The sequence below is a fragment of the Leptodactylus fuscus genome, chromosome 3 (genome assembly GCF_031893055.1).
Source record: "Leptodactylus fuscus isolate aLepFus1 chromosome 3, aLepFus1.hap2, whole genome shotgun sequence".
Taxonomy (NCBI): domain Eukaryota; kingdom Metazoa; phylum Chordata; class Amphibia; order Anura; family Leptodactylidae; genus Leptodactylus; species Leptodactylus fuscus.
Window position 1 is genome coordinate 177,721,546 of NC_134267.1, and position 18,882 is coordinate 177,740,427.

General features: G+C 41.8%; 1 protein-coding gene across 2 annotated transcripts in view; it reads left to right on the plus strand.

Moving 5' to 3' along the window:
* TRPC1 (transient receptor potential cation channel subfamily C member 1) overlaps positions 1 to 18,882 on the plus strand; it is a 56,374-nt gene that overhangs the window by 26,411 nt on the left and 11,081 nt on the right. For both annotated transcript variants that reach the window (XM_075268843.1, XM_075268844.1), the window contains 4 exons: positions 11,326 to 11,465; positions 11,671 to 11,814; positions 15,705 to 15,880; positions 17,893 to 18,094. In XM_075268843.1, the coding sequence (XP_075124944.1) occupies positions 11,326 to 11,465; positions 11,671 to 11,814; positions 15,705 to 15,880; positions 17,893 to 18,094 (662 nt within the window). The remainder of the gene's footprint in view (positions 1 to 11,325; positions 11,466 to 11,670; positions 11,815 to 15,704; positions 15,881 to 17,892; positions 18,095 to 18,882) is intronic.

The window sequence follows — 18,882 nt, forward strand, 5'->3', positions numbered from 1 at the left end:
ATTCCTGATCAGTGTAGGCGTTCCTCAGGCTGATAATGCTGTTCTGGGAATCCCTTGTATAAGTAGCCCGTTTTGTTAATTATATGGCTTGCTCAAACATTTAGATCCAATAAGTGATTACATTTGGTCAGCCACCTACACAGTCCGCACTATCCTCTGCCAAGTACCACATCACTTTTCTCCATCATCCCAACTTTTTATAAATGATCTCAACTGTTTACTGAACCGCGGCCAGGCTTGGAATAAAACCAACATGTTTACAGAGATCTGTGTACGAACAGTTCTGTAGCTCACAAATATCACAGAGAAGAATCTTTCTAATCTCTGCATCTAGTAAAGCCTCGTCCAAGTAGAAATGAAGACATCTCATTCTGGTGATGACCAAACACATAAATAATCTGGTTCTGTACTGCGTCCAAAGTAAACTTAAATGATGTTTTGTAAAATAAAATGATGCATATGTTTTTTAGATTATATATTTTGTGTACCATTACACAAATATGTATTTCACCAATATCTTTTACTGGATTGTCAATATGATCCCAAATGTCTTATGAAGTCCCGGTCTAAGGGTTTTAATACAACAATTATATTTATTCTATTTATCAGACTAACTTGAATAAATTGAAAAAAGAGCATTAAAAACACAAATGAGACTGGAACACACACTGACCATAAGCAGGGCAAACACACGTAGCATATACTATAACTAGCATATAACTTCTGAAATGAGTTATTTTTTTCACGTGACTCTCTCCACAATAGATCAGATGACAATCTGATCTACATTGTTGGATCAACTGTGAAGTAGTAGCTCACCAACTACCCCAGCAATGTGTTAATAGGTAGATGATGACATAGAATAACCCTTTTTTGGTACAGCTAGGCAAGTTAAACTATCACTATTATATCCAAAAATGAAGCCATAGTGGGGTTCTGCTTTTTTTCATGGGTCCAGCTTCTTTCATCTTTGACTATCAATGTAGTGCAGAAACACCTAAGACATAGACATTCAGATATGCAGTGCATATATTAACATTACAATGACTTTTTATATGAATGGCCTCCCATGTAATGGCAATGTCAGGTAAACTGTACTGGCTCATACACAGGTGTAGCAGGCCCATCCTACAGCCTGGATAATATTTTCCTACATTTGGTTTATTTTTCTTAATCAAATTAAAATACGATTTTCTATCCAATTAGAATTAAAAACAGGTTTTTTTTGTTGTTAAACAAATGTATGTTCTATTTGAACCTGACTTGGCATTGGAAACACAATTCATTGCTTATAGTATGCGAACATCTTTTATTGTTAGTGGGTTCACCGACGTCTGTAGAAAACACACATACCGTATTTTTCGGACTATAAGACGCACTTTTTTCCCCCAAAATTTTTGGGGAAAAGAAGGGTGCGTCTTATAGTCTGAATGTAGCGCCTGGCACCCGCCGTAATAGAGAGGCGAATGCCGGCAAGGGATAGACGCCGGCACAGGTGCCGGGGCCTGAGACATCACTGCGCTCCTCTGCCCTGCATGAAGCCAGCAGCGGCAGGGGCGATGCTATTCCGCTCCTCCGTCCCCCCGCCGCTGGCTTCATGCAGGGCAGAGGAGCGTAGCGATGTCTCAGGCCCCGGCACCAGTGCCAGCGTCTATCCCTCGCCCGGCATCCGCCTCTCTAGTACAGCGGATGCCGGGTCAGTATCAGCGGCCCCTTCTCCCGCGGGGCTGGTCCCCACCGGCCCTGTACCTGTAAAGTTGCAGGCCGGCTCCTGCGCGGCGATATCGCAGGAGCCGACCTGTTCGGGTGACAGCCGAGAGCCTAATGAGGCTCCCAGGCCTGTCACTGCTATATTAGTATTGCGGCTGGTCTCTATGACTACTAATAGACAGAATGTCCCATAGATGGCAATACAGTTGTATTGCCGTCTATGGGACTTGCAATCAAGTGACCGCAGGCTCAAGCCCCCGGGGGGGAATAAAATAGTAAAAAAAAAAAAAAAAAGCTTTAAAAATATATAATAAAAATATAAAATAAATAAAAGTTCTAAATCACCTCCTGTCCCTAGAATCCTATTAATATTATAAATGTGAAAGTTTGTGTGTTTGGATGTTTGTTCCTCAATCACGCAAAACCCGCTCAACCGATTTGGCTGAAAGTTTCCACAAACATAGTTAATACACCCAATTGCGCAATAGGCTACTTTTTGTCACAACAGCGCACATACGTTTGTGCCAGGACCCCCACAAAACCCAAACTCACACCACCATCTCTGCAATCTCACACTTTGGACCATAGCAAGCCACAAAATTCATATTGCCCTCTACAGCCTCGCCCCTAACCCCACACAATCACATATACATATACTTTACCACTTTGCCCCTCACCTTAACGATACTCCAGGAGGCTCTCTTTAACACTCCGGAGCAGCCATGTTTGCCGACCCCCACCGCTCTGACAATCCGCGACACCGCCCACCCATGTCAATACCCCTAGGAGGTCTAATAAATGCAAAAAAAAAAAAGTTTAAAAAAAGTAAAAAAAATATAAAAACAAATAAAAAGGATTAAAAATTCAAATCCCCCCCCTTTCCCTAGAACACATATAAAAGTAGTTAAAAACTGTGAAACACATACATGTTAGGTATCCCCACATCCGAAATCGCCCGCTCTATAAAGCTATACAAATATTTTTCCTGTTCGGTAAACGCCGTAGTGGGAAAAATGGTCAAAAGTGCCAAACCGACGTTTTTTCACTCTTTTGATTCTGATAAAAATTTGAATAAAAAATGATCAAAGGAAAATGGTAGATCTAAAAAGTACACCTGACCCCGCAAAAAAAGACGCCCTATACATCCCCGGACACGGACGTATAAAAAAGTTACGGCTGTCGGAATATGACGACTTTTCAAAAAAAAAATGTTTTAACACAGTTTTGGATTTTTTTAAGGGGTCAAAATGTAAATAAAACCATATAAATTTGGTATCCCCGGAATCGTAACGAAACACAGAATACAGGGGACATGTCATTTTGGTTGCACAGTGAATGCCGTAAAACCAAAGCCCCTAAGAAAGTCGCAGAAATGCATTTTTTTGTCAAATCCACCCCATTCAGAATTTTTTCCCGCTTCCCAGTACATTATATAGAATAAATAATGGTGGCATTATGGAGAAAAATTTGTCCCAAGAAAAATTAAGACCTCATATGGCTCTGGGAGCCGAGAAATAAAAAAGTTATGGGGTTTAGAAGGAGGGGAGTCAAAAATGAAAAACCAAAATCATAAAATGCCATCGGTGGGAAAGGGTTAACTTCAAATACTTCTGTCCCAAAGTCACTATGTAAAGTTTCTCAGAACACCGTATAGCAGCTCAAATACAAATTAACTTCAACACAAAAGTCTCACGTATTCTCTGAATTACAACAAAAACAAGATACAAAGTTACATTTCATATCCCATCCCTTATACACAGTACCAAAACCTTACCCGCACCTGTATATACCCACTGCTACAATCACCACAGACGAAGTCGCGGGTACCAGCTAGTATATATATAAAAGTAGAAAATCATATCATAAACCACCGGGTTTTTTTTCAATACAAGGTGATCTAAGCAATAGATATTCCCCAAAATGGTATAACTAAAAAGTACTTCTGGCCCCGCAAAAAAAAAAAAAACACTCTCTGCATCCCCGTACAGCTGCAGGGTCACCTGTCAATGTGGCCTTGCAGCTGTTGCAAAACTACAACTCCCATATATTAAATATTTTACCATTTTTTGCTTCTAAATTTTTTTCCCCTATTTTCCTCCTCTAAAACCTAGGTGCGTCTTATAGTCCGAAAAATACGGTAAGTGATTTTACATAGAGAAATATATATATATTTTTTTATGTAGATTGTGAGCCTCACATAGAGCTCACAATGTACATTTTTCCCTATCAGTACGTCTTTGGAATATGGGATGGAAACCCATACAAACACGGGGAGAACATACAAACTCCTTGCAGATGGTTTTATGCCCTTGGTGGGATTTGAGCACCAGGACTCTAGTGCTGCAAGGCTGCAGTGCTAACCACTGAGCCACCATGTGGCCCCTTACATAGAGAAATATTGACGTCCCCCTATAGACCCCCAATAATATACACATTGGACAGAAAAAAGTGATTGCTCCTTTAATGGATTCTGTATATACAAGGTATTATTTCCTAGAAGCATTGCCTCTGGGGGAGAATATCTCCATACATACAGCGCCTGACATAACCTTTATGACATCATCTGGAAGACTTTGGAGCTGTGCAGCCTCAATTGACTGCCTACAGGCTCTGTAAACTTAGCTGTGCCATGTACATAAGTCCTTTATTTGAGCCTCCTCTCCAGCTTTCTCTCCTCCCAAGGCACTTTTTTGATACTTTCCTACTTATAGATCTTATAGATCATGACTTTTGATGTCTGATTTTTGTTCTTTAATTTGTCTGAATATTTCTAAGGTGTAACATATACATCTATTTCCATTAAGGGGTTTCCCAGAATTATAATTTTGATAACCTATCCTTAGGATAAGTCATACATATCAAATGGGTAGGGATCAAAGACCTGACACCCCCACTGATCAGCTGTTTGAAGTGGCTTTAGCATTCAGATGAGGGCAGCCGCTTCTCACTCTACTAACCACCATACATTTTACTTGAATGGGACTGAACTGCAAACAGTCTATATGACCAATGAACATGATGTGACCATCAACATGACGGTCTCACTGGAGTGCCACTGCCGATTTAGATGGAAGATCGCTTGGGGTTCCAGGTGTACAAGCCTGAAAAACCCCTTAACCCAGAGCATAACCACAAGAACTGCAATTATTAAGAATAGCTGTACTGTACAGGGTTATGCCACTGTCTCCAAGTTTTCCATGGCCACTTTTACCATAGGGCCAATGATGCATTTGTACCTTGCCCTATGATAGCAGGGGCCCCTTCAACTGCCCCGAATCGAATCCAAAGCCCCCCATTTCGGGTCCTGTCCTGCTGTTATGGGTGGCAGGCAGTAATTGTAACTGTATCTGTGTCCTTATAACACAGATTGGATACAATAGTGGAGCATGGAGCCATCAGCTCTGTGCTCTATTATTAGTCAGCCTTTGACTGGTGATGTCTGTTGCAGGGGAGAGCAATGAGCGCCGAGTCTCAGACATCATTACAGATGGATCCTGCATGTCCAAGGGAAGGGGGTAAGGTGAGTTTTCTTTGTTTTTTTTTTTGTTTTTTTTTTGTAACATTGGTGGTTGAGGTGGCAGGGGGCCTTATAAGGATCTTGGGCAGGGGAAATTAAATTATGTGGGGTGGAGGGCCCACTTTTGAAAAGTTTTAACAGGGCCCCCTATTGTATTAAAATGACCCTGTTGTTCTCCACACCCAGAGCTATCTGTACTATCTCCATGTAAGAATAAAAAACACATTCTTGTGCTTTACTTACATGTTTAGTACATGTGTCAGGATTATTTCCCAGCAAATACATAGAATGAACACACTAAAAGTATACATAGATCCTAACAGATACATCTATCGTACACATCCACACTTATCCTAGTAACATTACTGGGTCATTAATGGGTTTTGCTTCTTGGTGGCCTGGCCACCCATAGCATTGGCATCTAAAATTGTTAGCCACAGAAGCTTTACTGTTTCTAAAATATTACCCAAACCCAAACTGCATGTTATTAAATGTGCAAACCTGTGTCCAGTCTGAAACTGGAAAACAGCTTGTGGCCAACTTTGTGTACGCTTGCCATGTAAGCTTTCTGTAAACTGAATGTAAATCAGGTTCACTTTTTACTTAGATTCTAGAACATTCTACACATAAAGCATATCTGATAATGTAGATTGACAGCTCCTTCAGAAAGTGGCCCTTTCACCCCAGATCTTCTACCCCCCGCACCCGAGGCAAACAACTGATTCTACCAGAGGAAGCTGCAGCCATTTAGGCATTTCCCTTGCTGTAGCATATCCTAATAAGAAATCCCTTTAAGGCCGGGGTCCCACGGGATGTAAACGCCATAAGACACTGCGGTAAAAATCGCGGCGTTTTACAGTGCAAGCAAAGGGGATGGCAGTCATGCGAATCCCATGCCCACTTTGCGGAAGAAATCGCAGTGCGGACACGCTGCAATTTGCAAAGCCGTTGCAGCTTTGCAAATCGCAGCATGTCAATTATATCTACGGAAACGCCGGTGGCTTTCCCGTAGATATAATGGGAAGAGAAAGTCTGCACAGGAAAACTCTGTGAACTTTCTCTTAAAGGCGCTGCAGAAAGAACCCCAATGCGTTCACACAGCGGTTCTTTCTGCAACGCTTTAGCGCTGCGATTACGGCCCGAGGGGCCTTAGCCTAAGCCAGAGCCCCATATAGTGTGAACAACTCAATACTGCAAAGTGGATGGGATTCTTGCTAATCCCATCCACACATTACAGAAAAAAATTTGCAGTGAGCATGCTGTGATTTAAAAAATTGTTGCGTTTTTGTTAATCGCAGCATGTCAATTATACTTACAGAAATGTTGGTGGTTTCCATATAGGTATAATGGATGAAGAGGAAAACTTGTCTTTCACTGGTTAATTTGGTGTTTTCGATTTTTTTCAAATCTGACTACCTATTGATGTATGATGTATTTTATTTAGCTCTTTACTACTTGGTGACAGGTACCCCTTAAAGAATAATGTAGAGGCTCTTGTATAAGCCTTAACCCTTAATTACTATCGTGGTGTCTATTAGAGATGAGCGATACTATTCGAAACTCTAGTTTCGATTACCTTGCTCCCATAGGAATGAATGGGAGCTGGTGAACTGCAAGGGGTTAAGCGACAGCCGGTGGCGCCGGCCGGGGCGCAGCTGCTCCCGTTCATTCCTATGGAGTTTCGAATACTAATCGCTCATCTCTAGTGTCTACCATACACCTCTACCATACACATATCATTATTATAGACACCATCATAGTACTTAAGGGTTAAATATATGTTTTAGATGGTGTACCATTTATGGAGTGTCTGCCATCTGACCCCTGGTTCACACTAGCGTATGTATTCCGTCCAGGGAGAGTCCGCATGGAGACCCCCCGGACGGAATACAATCGCAATTGCAAGCGCTGTGCTGTCAAAGTGCACGGGCCCCATAGACTATACTGGGGTCCGTGTGCTTATTTCCAGATCACCGCACAAATCATTAGATTCTTCTTCCTCTCTGATATAATGCAGCCTAGATTTCCCTAGATTTTTGGCCTGCTGGAGGTCATTTTGCAGGGCCCTGGCAGTGCTCCTCCTGTTCCTCCTTGCACAATGGTGAAGGCAGCAGTCCTGATGCTGAGTTGTTGCCCTCCTATTGCCCCCTCCACATTTCCTGGTGTACTGGCCTGTCTCCTGGTAGCACCTCCAGCCTCTGGACACTACGCTGACAGACACAACAATCCTTCTTGCCACAGCTTGCATTGATGTAACATCCTGGATGAGCTGCACTACCTGAGCCACTTGTGTGGGTTGTAGAGTCCATCTCATGCTACCACGAGTGTGAAAGCACAACCAACATTCAAAAGTGACCAAAACATCAGCCAGAAAGCATTGGTAATGAGATGTGGCCTGTGGTCCCCACCTGCAGAACCCTCCTTTATTGAGTGTGTCTCGATAATTGCCAATAATTTCCATCTGTTGTCTATTCCATTTGCACAATAGCATGTGAAATTGATTGTCAATCAGTGCTGCTTGGAGTTACATTGTGTTGCTTAAGTGTTCCCTTTATTTTCCAGTGTATATTTTGGAATTTCTGATGAACTGCTGTCTCTCCCTCTGAGGTGGTGGAGTCACTAAATTTGGCTCTTTTGCTTGTTTATCCTCTGCATTACTACCATGAAAATCAGTTTTATAAATTCTAAAGTTGATGGATTAAAAGCTTAAACATAACAAATCCCATGATGTTTATATGGAAAACTATAAATTCTCTTAACTAAGCAAATACTACCATAATTATTTTATTAAGACTTGTTGATATAGCACATCAAGTTCCTCTGTGCTTTATATACAGTAGGACTATATTTTTTCACATTTTACATGACACGTTCGGTAGGAGCCCTGCCTGTACAAGATGATAATCTATGAGAACTAGGTATTGGATGCAAAAAATTGCATAAGCAGCTGTAGACGTAAAAGCCAAAGTAATGTCAGAAAACTGTCTGGAGGGGGGGGGCACTTTAGGCAAGATTGTAAGTATGTTGAAAGACAGAGGAGGTAAGTTTCATTTATCATGTAAAGGTTTGTATAGCTTGTAAATTTCTTATGGAAAAAAGACTTCTAGAAGAGATCAGAGGAGACATGAGAGACATACTGTGAGGAGGTGATAAGAGTGGCAGGGAAGAAGCTATCACTGGCAAAACAGAGACAGGGTGCATAGTCATATGATTTGCAAAAAAAGAAGAATTGAGAAATTTTGGATAGTGCTTAGTAAGTTAGTTAGTATTCTACATTAAATTCTTTTTGTGATGGACAGCCGGGTGGGAACACAGGGTGGACTGGTGTGTCAGAAAAAGTATGACTGCATCCCAATATTTATTGTCATAGGATATTGATCAAAACCATTAGCGTACATATGATGTAAATCTCTGTACAGCGCTGACAAATGTATTAGTGCATGTTAAATGAATTACTGTGTTAGGCTAAGGCCCGACATAGCGGGCGCAGGGAAAAAGCAATGCAGGAAAACCACAAGGGAAATGCATCATGTTTTTTTTTCCGCAGTGGTTTTCACAGAAAATCTGCAGAGATTTCTTCTGTGGACTTTCTGCTTCAATTGTACTTATAGGTGGAGGTACAATTGACATGTTGTGATTTTCTAAAGCTGTAATGGTTTTGGAAATCGTAACATTTCCGCTGTGCATAATGATCTTATCTCTCCGCCCAGGGCAAGTGACGTATCTCACTGCTCTCAGGAGGGGAGGGGGGCTGAGTGCTCGGAAGTGAGCTTGTATTTCTGAGCTGTTTATCTCCCTCTTCCAGTTATCAGGTCTCCTAATTGAATTTTGCTGATAAGGGCTGAGACAGGGAGTCTGTTACCTCTGTATGTAAACACAGACCTAAAATTCAGTTTATTGCCAGCTGATTCTTGGTCCTGTAAATTTGGGGTTCTCATCACCTATCAAATTCGGCTCTGCTACATCAGCTTCATAATGTGCATCTTCCAGTGATACTGTGCCAATTTATTTACAACCATCCCTCATTACTGAATGCAAACATGCATTGCTATGAAGAGAGCTAGCAGAGCTGACTTTGCCTGTCAGATAGCAAGTGAAACTCCGCCCACCAATTTACCGAGAAAACCAGGAAGTGAACAAAGCACACAGCCTGCATGTTGGTGAACAGGCGAGTTAGGAAAACCCCTTTAAGCCATAAGGGCCCGTTTTTGAAAGACATCTTATGTGTATTTTTTAATTGAGAATGAATGGTGTTTCTTGCCATATTTTCTTTAAGACTAATGTTTAAAGCTTTATAACCAGTATATTGTGTTCTAGATACTGTTATATGCAGTGCAATGTATAAGTCAATCAGTGTTGTGTTTGTGTGGGTATATATCTACTGTACAAAGCTGTACATATGATCCTGTCCATCTCCAACAAAAGCACATTGAGAGGACAATGTAGTAACAAGTGATAAGGAAATAAACACGAGGGGATTTAAAGAGACAGGCGATGGTCTTGACACAACCTGCGTCGCTGAGCCATGTAGTTTTAATGTATGACAAAGCGCAGGTCTCATCATAAACGATGTGCATCCAGTGACAGCTCCTCCACCTAGACTGAAATCTGCACCAGATTGTAGCTGACGTAGTTTTGAGTCATCATAGTCCTGGCAAGGTCGTAGCCACTTTTCAGAAAGTGATAAGGGCAGCATCTCTGGTTTGTGACTTTCTTATGCTAGAAAGGTGGTATAGGTGGATAACAAATCTCCGCCATTGTTATTCATGATTGCCAGCTTATAGAAGATATATCTTACAGCATTACTTGCTATTACCAGACATAATGCTATTATTATTTCAGTATGGTGGTTGCTGAGTGTTCTTACAATGTATGTGATTTCCTTTTCTAATGACTAATGACAGACAATTAGGACTGGGTTCACACAGTTCTTTTTCAGTTAAGATCTGCAGGCTTTCTTAATGGCAGTAATAAGTAGCATGTGTTACTCTACATTTCACTCAATGCTAATAGACATCAAATTGAAAACTTCTGGTTTACTGGTATAGCAAAAAAAGTACTGCTCAGCAAAAATGCATAGTAATAAGGGTGGTTTCACACGGAGTTTGCGCTCCGCTCATTCAGACATGTAAACACGTTACAAAGTGACCGCTGTAAAACAGATCCCATAGACTTCAATGTGTGACGGTTTTACACATTGAAATCAATGGGAGGCTTTTAAACCCATTGATTTCAATGTGTAGCACGTGTAAACCCGGCACACGTTGAAGTCTATGGGATCTCTTTTACAGCGCTCACTTTGACACATGTTTATTAGAGATGAGCGAACACTAAAGTGTCCAAGGTTCAAAATCCAATTCGAACAGCCGCACACTGTTCGACTGTTCGAACGGATTTCGAACCCCATTATAATCTGTGGGGGGAAAGGCAACATTCGATAAAATTATACTTAACAAGTCCACGAGTGACGGTCGAGCTGGATTCTGCTTGAAGTCTTCTCCTGGCGCAGGGTCCCCGCGTCGTCTTCCGGGTGGAATTCACTCTGCCTAGGCATCCGGCCTAGGCAGAGCCGACTGCGCATGCGCGTGCGGCTCTGCCCAGGCCCGACGCCTGAGCAGAGCCGACTGCGCATGCGCGTGTATGCGTGTGCATGCCCGCGCATGCGCAGTCGGCTCTGCCTAGGTCGGATGCCTAGGCAGAGTGAATTCCACCCGGAAGAAGACACGGGGACGCAGCGCGGAGAAGACTTCAGAAAGGTAAAAGAAGAACCAGCGTTGATTGGCAGAATGTATAGCATTCTGCCAATCAACGCTGGTTCTGCATCGAACATTAAACTTCGAACAGCTAGTAGTGTTCGATTGAGTACGAGTATTTCGAATACCGTAGTATACGATCGAACACCTACTTGATCGAACACTACTCGCTCATCTCTAGTGTTTATGTGTCTGAATGAGCGGAGCGTAAACTCTGTGTGAAAGCACCCTAAAATGCACTATACATTACTGCAATAAAAAAATGTAGTACTATGTGAACCACAGTCTGATTGTACTTACAATCTGACTGTAAGACCCATACGAAGCCTCATATTTCTTTTTCAGGCATGGTTTGGTCAGATGTGAAGCGGCTTTGGTATGATGGTCTGGAAGATTTTTTGGAAGAATCTCGGAACCAGCTCAGCTTTGTGATGAATTCATTGTATCTAGCAACCTTTACTCTTAAAGTAGTGGCTAACATTAAGGTAAAGAAGGGGTTACATTATAGTCATATCTGTCACACTCTTATCGTTAGCTATTTTAATAAGATTGTATCATCCAGGAATGCAACAAGTGGATTGACATCATTTATCGTTCTATTAATTTATTCACAATGAACTCAGCCCAGCTGCTTGAAGAAGTGAACACGAGATAAGATTTCACAAATGTTTCCTTCATCCCTTCCCACAGTTCTACCACATTGCAGAAAGAAAGGACTGGGATGCTTTCCACCCCACCCTGGTGGCAGAAGGTCTCTTTGCCTTTGGCAATGTGCTCAGCTATCTACGGCTGTTTTTCATGTATACAACCAGTTCAATTCTGGGACCATTACAGGTAATTTGTCTGCTGTTGTATTGTACTTATATAATGCTCAGTATTTTGTGGCTGGGGTTGTAGATAAAGCATTACAGTGTATAAGTTAGAGCAGCAACCGTCATAGAAACTGCTAGTATCTTTTTTTAAAATCTGAAAAATTTCAAAATTATGTCAAAATTATATGAAAAAGGAGGCAGATTAAAAGTGATTGTTGCCTTTAGGCATCATATAGGAAAGTCCCATTTACAATATATTTGTAGCCCCCCCCCCATCCAAATTTTCTAAAGGTGGCCATGCACCTAAGATACATGGTTACTCCTCCTGGTGACCCATACTTGCTTGCTGGGCATTTATTCTCAATGGGCAGAAGGAATAATCCACTACCAGTCACTTATGGCAATGGCTTATTTCCTTGAAAACAAAAGAACTCCAACATATCGATCCTTGCCTCCCCTAACATTTGCTGGGGTTAGTTGGGACAAATTAGATGGTCAGTCAGTCTTGCCAGAATTCAAATTCATACATCATATAACTATTGTGTGTAGCCAACATACCAAAACGTGGCCATGGCCAAAATTCAGCAATTTTGCAACGTGGGGCCCGGTCTCAATACTAGAACTAGATTTGATCTGCAGAAGAAATGGCTCCTCTTTTCCCATTTTCTACCATAAACCTCTTGGGGGTTGCTTTGAAATGTCAAGATCATTTGACCCTTCCCCCCCATTTTAATCAAATCTTTTAAATGCATAGGTCCCCCTATAATACGCTCTCACATCCATATACGGCACTTCTTAATGTATTTCTGTCTCTATTTGTAGCTTGGATTCTCACATGAACAGTTCACAGTCAGACCATTCACTTACAAACACTGCGGCTTATATTCATAGCCTTGACCAGTACATTGCAGTTGTCCTTGTTTTTACAAGTTTCCACACACAGGACTAGAAGTTCTGATTTTAGGATCTATTTATACATCAGAGTAGATGAGATGATTCATGTAATAAGACTAGGGATATTATTATTATAGCTATTAATATCATGGGAACTCCACTTCTGACAACATTTTTCAATGGAACTTAAATCTATAGAAAAGAAGTTTGGCACATGCTTTACGTTACTTATATGATAATGATTACCTGGTGTCCCCTGTAAAGATAAAGCATTTCTACACTTCTGCATTTCTCCATTGAGTGATTTCAAGTGCCATCAGTGCCTAGGCTTGCATGTGTCTCTCTGTATTAAAATTTCTACATGTTACTTAAAGATCTCAGAGGTGTAGCTTTATGCTGCTGGGTTCTAATGTAAACTCTCTAATGGTTCCCCTTATCTTCCAAGTGCCATTTATGGCAGAGAGACCTTTGAACTAGGGTTCAGATATAACGGATGTACCCCTGTAGGTAGACCCCTGACATACAGAGGAGAAGAACAAAAACTCTATTTTATTGCAGTGTATTACTCCATACCTCCCAACTTTGCGCGCCGCGGAAAATTTAGCCCCACCCACTTTTGTGTTGACTCCGCCCACTCATTAATTTTTCATGTGCCCGCACACAGTATAATCCTCCTACAGTCACCCGTAAATTATATGTCCCCCCTCTATCTCTCCCCCAGTTTTATATACACCCTTCATCTGCCCTCAGTTTCATGTCCCCCTTCCATCTCTGCCCCCAGATTCATGTCCCCTCCATCTCTGCCCGCAGATTCATGTCCCCACATCTCTGCCCCCAGTGTCATGCCATCCTCTCCATCTCTGTCCCCAGTGTCATTCCGTCCTCTCCTTCATCTGCCCCCAGTGTCATGCCGTCCTCTCCATCTCTGCCCCCAGTGTCATGCCGTCCTCTCCATCTCTGCCCCCAGTGTCATGCCGTCCTCTCCATCTCTGCCCCCAGTATCATGCCGTCCTCTCCATCTCTGCCCCCAGTATCATGCCGTCCTCTCCATCTCTGCCCCCAGTGTCATGCCGTCCTCTCCATCTCTGCCCCCAGTGTCATGCCGTCCTCTCCATCTCTGCCCCCAGTATCATGCCGTCCTCTCCATCTCTGCCCCCAGTGTCATGCCGTCCTCTCCATCTCTGCCCCCAGATTCATGTCCCCTCCATCTCTGCCCCCAGTATCATGCCGTCCTCTCCATGTCTGCCCCCAGTGTCATGCCGTCCTCTCCATCTCTGCCCCCAGTGTCATGCCGTCCTCTCCATCTCTGCCCCCAGTATCATGCCGTCCTCTCCATCTCTGCCCCCAGTGTCATGCCGTCCTCTCCTTCATCTCCCCCCAGTTTCACGTTCCACCTCCACATTAAACTTATCTTCTCCTCCGCTCCCTCGCCGCTCTCTGCGCGCCTCTCTCGCTGACACATATGCAGCTGAAGCGAGGAGCTGACACAGGTCAGCTCCTTGCTTCAGCCGCATATGTGTTCAACTCAGATCTGCGTCCTCTGATCTGAGTTGAAATCGGGACATACCTCCCTCCAATCGGGACCGCGGGACATGTCACCCAAATCGTGACTTTCCCGTGGAAATCGGAACGGTTGGGAGGTATGTTACTCTCTCACAGCATCACTTGCAATATTGGGCAGACTATACATAGTCATACCAAAAGAGGGCAAAAATTATTTACATTATCTATGGAGGCCGACAAAATTGCATGCAATGTAACAAGAAAGCAGGCCCAAAGTTCAGCAAGTTAGACTTCCAGTAATGGATATGTATCATGCTATTATGCTAGTATGATACAATCAAATTCTGTGCAACACCAGAAGACTTCATTAACAGGTATTAGTTTAAGTACCGCCCCCACGGAGCATCTGTTAGCTTTTCTGAGTCTACACTTTCTATAGTTTATAGTTACTCATAGATGACTGAAAGATATATCTGGTCAACCAATGTTCTTGTGATACCACCCATTAATGAAGCTTACAGCTTTAGCTTTTATATATCTTACATCTTTAAATTGTAGCCAAACAAACCGTAAAAAGACTCACATTAGAACAACATGATTTTTGAGATGTTATTGTTTGCTAAGGCTTGTAAGCCATCATACACCTGCAATCCTCTGCATGAGCTTTGTTTCTGTAACCCAGAGGTACACGGGGCAGCAGCACAATCTCAGCTGTATCTGGTAACCAACAGAGCAAGGAATGTCAGTAGAGCACATCATCTGTTATCCTGCAGCTGTAATGTGAGCTGGATATAATCATGGCTGGATTTATACTCTAATGCCTCTCTGTTTCATAATGATTTCCCTCACTGCATTTGCCAGAGAATAGACAACAACGTGACTCTGCTAAACTTGGGAAGTCAAGCATGTTTGCTTTCTGCTACAGGATAAAATCCCAGGGGCTTCAGACATTAAACCATTTAATCCTAGATAAGAAGGAAATCTAAATCTAGAATCTAGTTCTTCCTTTGAAGTAGGAATTTGATGAGAGCAGACATAGTATTTATACCCTCGTAAAGGCTGAAGAAACAACTGCATTCTAATAAGGGACCTTATGTGCTTTGCACACCATTCCTCTATAGTTGACTCCCATGTACAGTGTGAATAGGAAGTCTGTCATTGCACAACCAAAAACACCATGTGACCATGCAGCATTGCTACTAGCATAAGGAATTGGGATGACAATGTAACCATGAGGTTCCCATGACTTCCATTGTCAGTCGCAAATAATTGAGCAGGATCGATTTTAATGGGTGACTGAGTTGTAGCTACTCTTCGATCGCAGTGTGACTCTCTTCACTTACATTACTTACTATGGCGTTCTTCAGTCATATAAAGGGTGTTGTCATAATTGCCAAGTATCCCCAACCTAATACAAAACAAAAATTGCCTAAAGTTTCCTGTCACCAGGATGTGTGATGAGATGATAAAAAATGATTTCCTGATTTTATTACCTTACTAAATCCTGTTTTTCAGATATCCATGGGTCAGATGCTACAAGATTTTGGTAAATTCCTTGGCATGTTTCTTCTAGTCCTATTCTCATTTACTATTGGACTGACACAACTGTACGATAAAGGATATACAGACAATGAAACCAAGGACTGTGTTGGGATCTTCTGTGAGCGCCAGAGCAATGACACCTTCCACTCGTAAGTGTCTTGCTCCTTGATCGAAAGATTAATGATAATGATACATTCCTATTAACCCTGCCTATGTATTGTAATAAGATTACATAAATCAGTTATATAGTATCCTGTTACCAGTATTTCACCAAATGACAATTATAAAACATGCTATGGTTGGCCTAATGTTTGCCTATCTTTGTTGTATGCACAGTAACTACTTCTTCTCCCTGTCTACCTCTGACAATAGCAATAGATCACTGATCTGACCCCAGATAACAATTGCATGTACAGTCATGTACAGTTTTGAGAATGACACAAATCTTATATTTCACATGATCTGCTTCCCTCTGGTTTTTATGTGTGTTTGTCAGATGTTTTTATCACATACAGAAATATAATTGCAATCATATTATGAGTAACAAAAGCTTATATTGACAGTTAGAATGAGTTAATGCAGCAAGTCAATATTTGCAGTGTTGACCCTTCTTCTTCAGGACCTCTGCAATTCTCCCTGGCATGCTCTCAATCAACTTCTGGACCAAATCCTGACTGATAGCCGTCCATTCTTGCACAATCAATGTTTGCATTTTGTCAGAATTTGTAGGTTTTTGTTTGTCCACTCGTCTCTTGATGATTGACCACAAGTTCTCAATGGGATTAAGATCTGGGGAGTTTCCAGGCCATGGACCCAAAATCTCTATGTTTTGATCCCTCAGCCATTTAGTTATAACCTTTGCTTTATGGCAAGATGCTCCATCATGCTGGAAAAGGCATTGTTGATCACCAAACTGCTCTTGGACGGTTGGGAGAAGTTGATCTTGGAGGACATTCTGGTACCATTCTTTATTCATGGCTGTGTTTTTAGGCAAGACTGTGAGAGAGCCGATTCCCTTGGCTGAGAAGCAATCCAACACATGAATGGTTTCAGGATGCTTTACAGTTGGCATGAGACAAGACTGGTGGTAGCACTCACCTCATCTTCTCCGAATAAGCTGTTTTCCAGATGTCCCAAACAATCGAAAAGGGGATTCATCAGAGAAAATGACTTTACCCCAGTCCTCAGCAGTCCATGCCCTGTACCTTTTGCAGAATATCAGTCTGTCCCTGATGTTTTTTCTGGAGAGAAGTGGCTTCTTTGCTGCCCTCCTTGAGACCAGGCCTTGCTCCAAGAGTCTCCACCTCACAGTGCGTGCAGATGCACTCACACCTGCCTGCTGCCATTCCTGAGCAAGCTCTGCACTGCTGGTAGCCCGATCCCGCAGCTGAAACACTTTTAAGAGATGGTCCTGGCGCTTGCTGGTCTTTCTTGGGCGGCCTGGAGCCTTTTTGCCAACAATGGAACCTCTCTCCTTGAAGTTCTTGATGATGCGATAGATTGTTGACTGAGGTGCAATCTTTCTAGCTGCGATACTCTTCCCTGTTAGGCCATTTTTGTGCAGTGCAATGATGACTGCACGTGTTTCTTTAGAGATAACCATGGTTAACAGAAGAGAAACAATGATGCCAAGCACCAGCCTCCTTTTAAAGTGTCCAGTGGTGTCATTCTTACTTAATCATGACAGATAGATCTCCAGCCCCATCCTCATCAACACCCACACCTGTGTTAATGGAGCAATCACTGAAATTATTTTAGCTGGTCCTTTTAAGGCAGGGTTGCAATGATGTTGAAATGTGTTTTGGGAGATTAGGTTCATATTATAGGCAAATATTGACTTAGCAAGTAATTGCTGTTAAGCTGATCACTCTTTATAACATTCTGGAGTATATGCAAATTGCCATTAGGAAAACTGAAGCAGTAGACTTTGTAAAAATTAATATTTGTATCATTCTCAAAACTTTTGGCCATGACTGTAGAAGGGGCTGTCACTTTATGATAACAATCTGTGCCCCCCCCCCCCACGTCTCACATCCATTTTATATTTTCTGTACTCAGAATTCCACTTCTGATAAAGATTTTTATGTACAGTTGCTAAGTAGAGGGCTGTCCATACGTTGCCATACTTTTACTAACAGTTCTTTTCTCCTGTTCTCTCCAGGTTCATTGGGACATGTTATGCTTTATTCTGGTATATTTTCTCGCTGGCACATGTCGCTCTCTTTGTGACCAGATTTAGCTACAATGATGAACTTCAGTCTTTCGTGGGAGCGTTAATAGTCGGCACATACAATGTGGTGGTTGTGATTGTACTGACCAAGCTTCTCGTGGCCATGCTGCACAAAAGCTTCCAACTCATAGCTGTAAGTTGTCTTTATTCAGTCCCAAAGGTTTATATTAAACAGTTGTTGGGTCTGCCTGTCTAAATGTAATTGTACTTATTGTAATCCTATTTATAAAGTTTTAATGATTAAAAGCAATGTCCAATAAACATAATATAACTTTGAATGCATCCAGTCTTGGGGCGTGACTGATATCTTAAACAGGAAAACTGACTTTATGATGTTTTGTTGAGTAAAACACCCATAACATTAAAATATCAACATTTTTTCCCGGGTGTAATGAGCCTGGGATATTGGATATACTATGATCATCCACAATATGAATGCCACCCTCCTTATATTGTCTTGTAAATTGTGAGATCAGGCCAGCACGTCCCATTGATACTTGATGTAATTGAGATCTAGTGAATCTGGAGATAAGTCAATAACTTGATCTCATGGCTTCATATTAGGCACATCTGACAAGATTTGCAATTCTGGAGATGTTGTGACCCAGTCATCTAGCCATTATAATTTGGCCGTGGTCACAGTCACTCAGATCCTTATTTGCGTACCCATTTTTACGGCTTCTTGTAGATAATAAATATATAGCTATATATTTTTGTTAGAAGTTTTAAATGTAGAGTGGCTTTAAAAATAGTAGAACTGTTCATAAGGTTAAAGTAATATTTCTTTAGTTTTTGGAAACCCTAATTAATTGGCAAGACCATTTAGAATTCATTTGCTTATAGTCAACCCCAACCTTCAAATACACTAGCCCATAGTCATAGACTAAAGTGAGTTAGCATACAAGTGTATTTAACTGAATA